This window comes from Mesitornis unicolor, unplaced genomic scaffold (genome assembly GCF_000695765.1).
Source record: "Mesitornis unicolor isolate BGI_N332 unplaced genomic scaffold, ASM69576v1 scaffold54717, whole genome shotgun sequence".
NCBI classification, from domain to species: Eukaryota; Metazoa; Chordata; class Aves; order Mesitornithiformes; family Mesitornithidae; genus Mesitornis; species Mesitornis unicolor.
The window spans coordinates 12,309-23,083 of record NW_010196842.1 but is presented as its reverse complement, the minus strand read 5'-3'; the positions used below and the strand labels follow the sequence as shown (position 1 = coordinate 23,083).

Here is a 10,775-nt window from a genome sequence, read left to right as displayed (position 1 = left end):
AGGGAAAGCATCTCCTAAATACATGGTTTTTGAAGGTCATCCAAAATAATGAAAGGAAAGAGAACATTTGTCACATTGAGTGTTAGGAAATGTATCCCAACATTCTACTCAGACAGATGGAGTCAGCATCACCTTCTGAGGTGCTCATACCTGTTGATGGCATCACAGGTCATGATTACATGTTCTTTAATACCTAACTGGTTGCTTTGCACTTTGAAGATAAAAAGAAGTTCTGACAGAAGTCTGCATGGGCAAAAGAAGTCTCAGAAAAGAAATTGAAACAGTTCAACAAAATACTTTGGATTTTTCCTTACATTTTCTTTGAATCAAATTTGATCCTTGCTGTTATTGCATCTAGGAAACACCAAAAATTCAGGTCTTTAAAGGAAATTGCTGAAAAGCAAGCTTTAAAATGCTTACAGTTTCTTCCTGTACAATAATGTAACTTCTGTAGAAATACAGATTATTTTTAATGTGCTGTCCTCTTTCTGTGCAGAAGATAAAACTTGGACATACGCTCAAGAAATTGAATCCTTTCTATAAGTGTTATGGAAGATTTGAAAATGGGCTGTATTTTTTTTTCTTTTTTTTTTTTTTTACAAAAAATCAAAATCCTTAAAATACTGAAGAACAAACTCTGTTAATGTGGTTGACTGAGTTCGCTTTACTCTCCAAAGTGTATGCACCCTTATACTAAAGGAGTAATAGAGAAATCCGTGATATGGGATTAAAGGTTGTTCGAGTATAAACTTGAAACATACTGCTAATGCTATCCTCAGAGTCACTTCTCATTGATTATTCTTTTTATCTACTCTCTATCTTTGTCATGTGCATGTCACCAACAGGAAAAAAAAATGCAGTGCGTTAAGCATTAATCGTAGCTAAACTTTCTGAAGCTTGGCCAAGACAGGCTGAGCTGCCTAGCTGGAGTACCTTGGTTCTTATCCCTTGTGTCAGCAGCTGTTTCGCTCAAGACTTTTCTCATTTTGAAAGACCTGCTGAGCCAGAACGAAGCCCTCGTCAAATGCTACTGCCTGGTTGTTCCTTGGCATGGTTGCAGAGTTTTCTTTATTTGCCCTGGAGCCTCCATCCCATGTCCTGCTTTTCCTCACTGCAATTCTTAAGCTTTTCCTTAATAATTTTACTTTCTTTTGTTATTGCATCTGAAAAATAAAACTGCTTAGATTTGTGAAAAGAGAGGACCAAAACACTTGTCCTAAGTGGTATGGCTGCAAAAACCACATTAGGCCTCAGGTTTCTCCTTATTTCCAAAGACTGTCCCCCATTCCTTCATTGACTGTTGGTGAATTTACGCTTTCCTGTGTGCTCTCCTGTTACACTGGAGAATCTGTCTCAAAAAAACCCAAACACCACGACCCACAACCAAACCAAAAACCCAACAAACAAACACACATCCCCCAAAACAAACAAAAACCCCAACGAACAAACAAAAACCTCAAAAGCTTCAGATCTTTCCACCAGCAAACCGGACCTTCTTGTACAGGCTTTTCACAGAGAAGATTGTATTACTGTTTGTTAAATTCTAGTTTGCTGAAGACCCAGGATTACTGCTTTTGCATACAAGAAAGAACCCCTGCTTTATGTTCTCTAAATAGTTCCTGGGCTGGCACTGTGATCTGACAGAGACCATGGAGCTGTCTCACATCCATGCATTAGAGACGTTCAGTGTGTGATGTTGATAACAGTGATGATCATTTCCTTGTTGCTTGTGTTGAGGTTTATAAAGGAAGCCAATCTTTAGAATGTCATGTACTCTTTGCAAAAATACATGAAATCTCAGTCTGCATTAGTTTCCCAGTTACTTCTGGAAAGACTGTATTTAAGGCATACCATCAAGGAAGTAAAATATGTTGCAGAGTTCTTTGTGTTTAATAATTTTTTTACCTGTTTATTAGATTCTTTTTAATGATTAATGTTCTTCTTAATTGTTCTAACTTCAAGAAGCATGTTAGTCTTACCATGTACTCATGTTATACTGAGTTTGGAAGTTACAAACATCTGTCATTTGAAGTATTGTTTTTGCAGAGAACCATTTTCTCCTTTAGTTAGATCACAAGAGGCTAGAAGGGAATTTTGGCTTACATACTCTTTGGTAATCCTTGAAACAGCTGCAGGTCTGTCATTCACTCCTTTCCTTTCCCATCCTAAGTCAATATCTAATGCCATCAGAGCCTTGTACTCAGGTGAGGGCAAACAACCAGTAATTTCTTAAATCCAGGAGGCTTTTAAACGTGCACAGTTAGACTCTGAGGACTGAAATTGCACCTAGAGCATAAAACTGTATGTAAAGGTGTGAACTTCATGGTGAGTGAATGCATCCTCTTTGAACTCAAGTGTGAGGCATCCCCTTTGGGAGAAGTTACCCAGTGCTTGAGTAATAAATGTCACCAATAGAATTACTTTTCAGAATAATCTCATTTTACCAAAATGTTTTCTTGGTGATATTACAGATTGATATCTTTTTAGTTCTTTCAGTTTTGGATTTTTGTTTTAAATGTTGTTTTTATGTGAAGAATTAAATGAAACTCTGGAAATGGGATTTGTCATTTCTCTCCAGTTGGTGCTGCTGCTCTTGAAGGAGCAGTGTTGCCACTGACCTGGATTGGGCTACAAGGAAACCCCCTTGAGTTACCAATACCACACTTTCCAGTGAGCTGGAATTTAATTACTGGTAACAGTCTCATGTCCTTTTCATGTCCTTATTTGTGGAGAGCCATGGACTTTCACAAATGTAAATCCCTGTAAATAGCTCTGACTTGTGGCCAGAAAGCCAAGGGGAGAGGCTGGTCCATCATTCTTCATATACATATGTGGTTCATACAGCATCACCGCTGTAAGGCTGCACGTAGACAAGAATCATTGGGCTGCCTGAGTGTGGAGTATTTCACCAATCCAGTGTTTGGGTGTAAATTTCTGCCCCCTAAGAGTGACAAGATGGAATAATAAACCTTGGAGGGAAAGGTCTCCTGCTGTGTTGGTGATGAATTCGCACATTTGTTTTGCCTTATTAAAAGGTAGTACCTTTTAAAGGTGTGCAGCACCTGATACGAGCTGCAGATGGCCTTATAAAATTAACAGTGATGCTTAGTAGAAGGATTAGTCAGTATGCACTTTAGTCTAATGCATTAAGAGGCATTTTTTGGTTGGATTTAGAGGGGTTACGTAGGATTGTGAGAGAGGGCAGGATTCTTCTGGTTAAAATGCTCTGTGCTCAGTATAAGCTATTGATGAGATCTGATTTTTTTCTAGGTGTTGCTGAAGGTGTTGTATCAATACAAGGAAAAGCAGTACATGGCTCCTAGAGTTCTGCAGCAAACTCTGAATTACATCAATCAAGGAGTGTCACATGCAGTCACCTGGAAGAATCTGAAACCTCATATTCAAGTAAACCATTTTTGGAGTTTGGTCCTTAGATGACTTGGTAGTACACAAGTCAGTGTGGTGTACTACCAGTACTGCCAGTTCTAGCCTTGCTAGAATTCAGGTTTTAGGGACCTCTGTTATAGATTGCTGGTGGAAAGAGTTTAAGCCTGTTTGGTGATGGTTACTTTGATATGCAAACACAGATAGGTAGTTGCTTTTTTGCTGTCAGTCCTCTGTGTACATTAAGGATTACAGTGTAACAGCAGCACAACAAATTTGTAGATGGTGTTAATTTATGGCATTGAATCACCTCCACATACCACTATCCAAAGCACTGTAATAGCTTGACTGTATTGTAGCTCTACCTTAAGTTAAAAGATTTTTTTTAAGGTAGTACATAAAGTCCACTTTGTCCAAGTAGTTTTAGAATGTTACCATTTTGATTGAGAAGGGACAACAACATCTGGGAAATACAGGACAGAATATAGAGACTGATTTACTCTAGTGCTTGCCTGTTTTCAACTTTATTTTTTTTCTTGCAGGGAATCATCCAAGATGTTATTTTTCCATTGATGTGCTATACAGATGCTGATGAAGAGCTCTGGCAAGAAGATCCATATGAATATATTCGAATGAAATTTGGTGATGATTTGAAATCTACTAATGTTAAAATATTAATTCACACGAAGATTTTTGTATTTTTTTTTGTGAAAATAGAAATTGCTTTAATCTTTGAGGGGGGAGGGGGAAAGAAAAACAGTTTGTATTACCCAAATAATGTAACTTCATATAGTTACCTTGTGGATATACTGGTGGGAATACAAGATCACATGTGACAGATGTTTCTGCACTTGTACAGTATCTAATTTTGACAGTTACAAAGTTTCTGTTAGATAAGTCAAACGGTCTGGGTCTTGCTAGCAATAAGTACCTAAGCTTGTTACTCAAAGTTTGTGCTATACAACAGCTGGTGTTTCAGGGCCGGGACTCTTTATGATCTTAAGGAAGTTCACACAAGGCGTACTTCAGAACAGATTTACCATCATGGTAAACGAAACACCGTGGAGTAAGCCTGGCATTCCAGACTCGCCTCCTGTGGCTTGCTACTTGGTTGTTGGGGTTTACTGCAAGTCTATGTGGTCCTTTCAGGCTGGGCAAGAAATAAGATACTTCAGACTTCCTGAACAAATTCTCCTTTCCACTAGGACTTCTATGTGGGTAGAACAAGGAGTCTTGATATGTTTGGGAGCTTCTTATCCCTCAGGTCAGAGGCAGACCTGTAAACAGTGCAGGTATTTTAGAAGGCTCTGATAATCTGCAGAGAAATGGGAAACTAAGCATTCTTAACTCAATCCATTATGTGTGCTTGCCTGTACAGCAAATAACATATATGTCAAAGATTGACCACTGTGTCTGCTTCTACTGTTACAAAAGGTTTATCTTAAAAATAAGGAAGACATACAGTTTCAAATTAGACATGTAGAGCCAGTGATCGTGAAAAAGGTGAAACACCCGTGTCAAGGAATCTCGAGCCATTTGTTACTGTTGTTTGGTCTTGGAATATCTGTAGTAAGAAAGCATGAGTAAGCACCTGAAAAGAAAGGAAAATTGTTGTTCTTTTGTTTCATATTTGTACTAGGATCATGAGCTGTAGTAAAGGAGCAAAATTTATAGCTGTTATATGTTTGCTTACTAGATGTATTCGAAGACTTCATTTCTCCAACAACTGCTGCTCAGACGTTATTGTTCACATCGTGTAGTAAACGGAAAGAGGTAAGCTCTTCAAGGATTTTACTTCAGTAAGTTAGCTAGATTTAGCTTATAGCTTCCATTTGTTAGAAGAGCTACTATTAAAAGTTTTACTTTCCTGCTCTGTATGTCGTACATAGTACACTAAAATTTATCATTCCTCTCAAATTTATTTTGCACTGGTTTATTCGTGATTTTTGCATTTGCCAATTCCCCTAGGACCTATCTACCAAGAATGTTGTGTGTTTATAACAAAGGCATCACACATTATTCAAATTCCAGACTTGGAGCAGGTTATTAGAGATTTAAGCACTTGGAAGCACTGAGAATGGTACCTGAGATGATTGATTGAAATGTTTTGACCAACCTTTCATGCAATCTAGGTCTTGCAGAAGACAATGGGGTTTTGTTATCAGATCCTTACGGAGCCAAATGCTGATCCTCGTAAGAAAGATGGTGCTTTACATATGATTGGTTCTTTGGCTGAAATTCTCCTCAAAGTAAGCATAACAAATGTGGTTCTTTTGGGGTTTTTTACCTCTTTTCCTTTCTTTCACTTACAGTGTCTTAGAAGAAATTAGAGTAGCTCTTTGAGTTTACAGGTTTTGGAATCACTGCTATGTTTGGGTGGTTGGTTTGTTGTTTTTTTTTTAAAGCTGTTGAACTTAACAGCTTTGTTTTTGTTTTCAGCTTAATTTACACAAGTTTTGTTAGGTCATGTTCAAGTTCAGATGGTTGTTTTAAGTTCTCTGCTTCTAGTGAGAATTGCCACAGTTTCCTGTGCTGCACTTAACTACGTTCCTTTTCTTTGTGGAAGGAACAAAAAAATCAACCCAGTGAGAAGCTGTTGATTTAATGAGATCTTTTCTGTGTATAGAAGAGAGAAAATAAGAATTAGAATGGTAGCAAAAAAAGATGCAGGGTATGGACTTGTATTTGGACCATGGCTCTGAGAAGTTTCCCTGACCACTTTTGCTTTTGACACCAGAGTAATGTACTGCCAAGCAAAAGGTGTCTCAGGGAGTCAAAAAATGACAGGAGAAAAGGGTCACTGTTTTGTCTGAAAGTCCATGTAGAAGCCAAGTTTAATTACTAGTATGGGATTTCCTCATTGCTTAATGGACTTTAGTAAAGGGGGAAATTAAAACTCTGAGGCTTTTGTTACACTGTTCACACTTTAATATGTGACATTTTTTACTGGATTCGAAATAACGTGTTTCTATTGATATTCTGACAGAAGAAGATATATAAAGATCAGATGGAATATATGTTGCAGAATCATGTGTTCCCTCTCTTCAGCAGTGAGCTGGGTTACATGAGAGCACGGGTAAGAAAGTGTAAGACTTGCTGTTAAAATGCACTGTCTGTTCCAACTGAAGAGTTCAGGAATATTCTTTAAATTTTTCCCTCTAACAAATGCTCTCCTCTCTCCATCTGTTCTGTAATAGATCATATGCTTATTTAGAGATCAGTATCAGCCTTTGATTGTAGCTAGCTACTGTGTGGTTTTGAAATGGCTGCGGAACTGTGTGCATAGTTTTCCATCTGTGTCTGGTGGTACGGTCTGTTTGCGTTTTGCATTTAGACTGTACCGCTCACACAAAACCTGCGGCCAAAGATGAACTCGAGATCATAGTACTGGCCTAGTGAAGTCTGACAGACAAACCTCCCACTGGTCAGCCTCCACACTCTCAGACATCGTCGTCTCTTACAAGCTTTACAGTATCGTTATTCAACAGCAGTTGTACTTCAGATTTACTGATCTGTGTAGGTTATGAGTCGTCGATAATCCTGACTGTGGGTTTTGTAACTCTGAATCTGTTCAATGTCTCTTTTTCAGGCCTGTTGGGTTCTTCATTATTTTTGTGAAGTCAAATTTAAGAGTGACCAGAATCTCCAGACAGCCTTAGAACTCACCAGACGGTGTCTGATAGATGATAGGGAAATGCCTGTGAAAGTGGAAGCTGCAATAGCACTTCAAGTTTTGATCAGTAATCAAGAGAAAGGTAGCCTTCTTTTCTTAAAGCTACAGCAAGCTTTGATGGGACAGGCATTAATATTGCCATGTTCAAGGAGACTCGTTCTCTTCTTTTCTGATGTTAATTTACTTCTTGCAATTGTAATTTGTAAACGCGTGTTGTAACTTTCCAGCTGGAAAGAAAATACAGTTTTTATACATAGTCACAGTTTCACAGTACAATAAATCCAGTTTTACAGCACCTAATCATTGAATCAGAATTAGGGTGGCAATTTAAGCATATTTGTCTCAGCATACGTTCATGCATATTTGAATTTATTTTTTAAAAATGTTGTCTACATCCTGGCAGGCTTTGCATTGCTTAGTAACGCTGAAGCTGGCTTCAAAGCCACAAAGCAGACGTACGTTCTGTATCAAATACTTTGAGTAATTTGACAAAAATGTGTATGTACCCTATCCTGTACAACTAAAATTGGCTCTGATAAGTAATCTTCCATTAAGACATATCTCAGTTGTGATCCTCTTTATACACATTTTTATTAAAAAAATCTGTTCTGAATGTTAGTATTAAATTTATACTACCTGTGATTCTGACACATTAATGGCGAAGCACTAATTGAATAAAGTCAATACATTGACGTTATTATACTGTTGTTTCGTAAGCATGTCAATTCAAATATTTCCACTTGTTTCACAGCTAAAGAATATATTACTCCATTCATTAGACCTGTAATGCAAGCTTTACTTCATATTATAAGAGAGACTGAAAATGATGATCTTACTAATGTGATTCAGAAGATGATCTGTGAATATAGTGAAGAAGTTACCCCAATTGCAGTAGAAATGACACAGCATTTGGTAAGACATTCTGGTGACTTAGGAAGATGTTTAATATGTGAAAGATTGGTAATTTTAATTAAGATAGTTGTCCATCAATCAATAGCTCTTGTTACTCCGTTCTGTTTAAGTGCATTGACACAAGTAATTTTCTTCTATGTTTAGACTTTTTTCCTCAAAAGTGTCTTCATATCTTGAACTAAATGGAAATTTCTAAGAACGACTGTAGAAATCTTTGAGAAATCTTTACATGTATTTTCTCCTGAGAGTATTAATAATTAATTGTGGTAGCATTTTAGATAGTCTCTATAATGTGACTTAGGTTTTCTGGTTTAAAATGGGAAATTAAAGAGCAGGCTTTTAATAAAAAATTGTGTGTGAAAATAACGTTATGTTGTATGTAATGTGAAAATACAATTGAGTCTGCAGGGGAAATTCAGAGCTTGAATGGCCGTAGCTAGCAAGTTGTACTAATGGTTTCAAAATCGGAGGACAGCTCAGTGCTTCCCTGTTAAAGGCCCTTGCAAACTAAATTGTTTGCATGTCCTCTCTGGGAATGCCTGCAAAACCCTCTGGTCTAGTTTGACTACCAGTTATTTGTGTCAAGAAAAGTTACTTGTAGAAAATGTATTCTTTTGCATGGTAAGTAATGTAATTTGTATCTTTTTATCCATGAATGGATACAAGATGAGGGCTCAGATGGCTTAACATGCAAATATTACCAATCTTGAAAACAAACTCTGGAATGGAGCAGTCACCTCCTACTATTCATACATGTTTTCTTAGAAGTCCTTAAATTGTGTAGAATACCAGGCTTTCCCAATTGTTTGTCATGTCCAAGCATGTCCTCATTCAATGACGTTTATGGGTGGTTTTGCTATTGCGTGCAGGCAATGACATTTAACCAAGTGATCCAGACTGGACCAGATGAAGAGGGCAGCGATGACAAAGCAGTGACAGCAATGGGAATCTTGAATACTATTGACACACTTCTCAGTGTAGTTGAAGATCACAAGGAAGTAAGCAAAAGTTACTTTAAAGCTAATATGTATTGTCTAAAACACTTAGTCTTTTGTAGTTCGTGTTCCTGACATTATCTGGAAAACTGTCCTTTCAGCCAAAAATATCTTGCAACAGAAAACAGTGGAATACTTGGCATGGAACAAAGTTGTAACAGTGGGTCCCATTTCTGACACAGTAGGTGTAGTAATACAGCATAAATCTTGCCGCAGCATTTCCCATAAGAATCCAGGTTGTTGTTCATACAGGTGGAAGCAACTTGTCTTTAACAGGTGGAACTGTTGGCTCAGCTGGGAAAACCCATCTGATCTGATGAGGTCTGCCCTTCAGAGAAAATAGACAGGACTTCAGTTAGCTTTGAACAGTGACTCTGGTGACTTAGTTTGCTCTCTGCAACAGATTCAATGTCTGTGAATACAGCTGTTGTGGCTATGCTAAATGGTAGTTTTGGTTACCTGCTTAATCCGCACTGTGGAATTCTCCAGCGTGATGAAAACTGTTGTTGTTTAGTTTCATTGTACTGAATGGACCAGCTTCTGTCCGGAGTACAGCCTGTTCAAAAGATGCTACTGCTGATTAAAATCCTTCTTGACAAAGTCAGCTATTGTTTTTTGATAAATACATTATAGTTTTTTAGTGACTAAGCAGACCAGTGATAAATTGTACTCTCAGGGCTCACGACTTTACTAAGGAAGCAGCATAATACAAATTCTTACTGCCCAAGGTGGGAATCCAGTGCTGCTGTGCAATAAACCAAAGACCAGTTCATCTCATTTGCTTGTTGCTAAAGCTGCTCAGCAAGCTTTTCATGAACTTGTTTTTGTTGGCAATTTTTTGCTATCTAAATGAAAAGTTTGTATAACAATATGCTAGTCCTGAGGAACTCAATTGTAAAATGTTGATCAGTAAACATTTATATTTAGAAACCTCTCACACAGGATCATGATCACGGTGTTTCAAGAGATAAGGTATTGAGCTGGTTAGTTTCAATTCCTGTTTTGCATAGCTAAGACCAGAAATGCAACCCTTCTTTGTCCCTATGCAAGGGAAGTGCCCTAAAGAGGTTAATGATTGTTATGTTATCTGCTCCAGGGACTAATAAATACTAATGGGGAAGAGTTTATCTGTAGAGCAGCAGTTAGACTGATTGTCCACATACCATGTGAACATCCTCAGCTAGGTTTGGGAGGTGGTTTGGTATTTGCTTGGTTTTGGGTTTGTGTTTTGAGATTTCACTTTTCCAGAACAGCAAATACTTCTTCCAACTTCCATTGCTTACATCTCCGATATATGTATTTACTGATTGTGTTTTAATGGTACTGAACTGTTGCAGGGGGTTACTGTCAGGCCTTTCTTTTTGAAGGATACCCTATAATGAGATTCTTCCAATAGTCAAAGAATATTCCAAAACCACCTCATATTAACATCTCTCTTACAAATCCTTAGCTAAGAGTCCTGCTTATATTTTGAGTTGTTCTTAGGAGACTATATTGTCTAAATAGAAACTGCTTTGAGTAATTTTATTTAGAATGTGTTTAATTTCAACTACAAGGTATGGGAAACAGTATTTTTTTTAATCTTTTTTTTTTTTTTTCAGATTACCCAGCAGCTGGAAGGGATCTGTTTACAAGTTATTGGAACAGTTTTGCAGCAGCATGTATTAGGTATCTGTACTTTTGTTGGCTTGGCTTTTAAAGTGTATAGGATTAGCACTAAATTTACCTAGATTCTCTTTGTTTTAGAGTTCTATGAGGAGATCTTTTCCTTGGCTCATAGTCTGACCTGTCAACAAGTTTCTGCACAAATG

The 10,775-nt window shown here is 37.5% G+C and overlaps 1 protein-coding gene across 1 annotated transcript in view; it reads left to right on the top strand.

Annotated features, from left to right (window-relative positions):
• IPO7 (importin 7) overlaps positions 1-10,775 on the top strand; it is a gene marked incomplete at its 5' end in the record, with an annotated part of 27,941 nt that overhangs the window by 8,171 nt on the left and 8,995 nt on the right. The window contains 10 exons of the mRNA XM_010188602.1: positions 3,271-3,405; positions 3,927-4,026; positions 5,081-5,157; positions 5,517-5,633; positions 6,371-6,460; positions 6,974-7,139; positions 7,809-7,969; positions 8,839-8,967; positions 10,566-10,632; positions 10,711-10,775. The exon at positions 10,711-10,775 is cut by the window's right edge and continues 55 nt beyond it. Of these exons, the coding sequence (XP_010186904.1) occupies positions 3,271-3,405; positions 3,927-4,026; positions 5,081-5,157; positions 5,517-5,633; positions 6,371-6,460; positions 6,974-7,139; positions 7,809-7,969; positions 8,839-8,967; positions 10,566-10,632; positions 10,711-10,775 (1,107 nt within the window). The remainder of the gene's footprint in view (positions 1-3,270; positions 3,406-3,926; positions 4,027-5,080; positions 5,158-5,516; positions 5,634-6,370; positions 6,461-6,973; positions 7,140-7,808; positions 7,970-8,838; positions 8,968-10,565; positions 10,633-10,710) is intronic.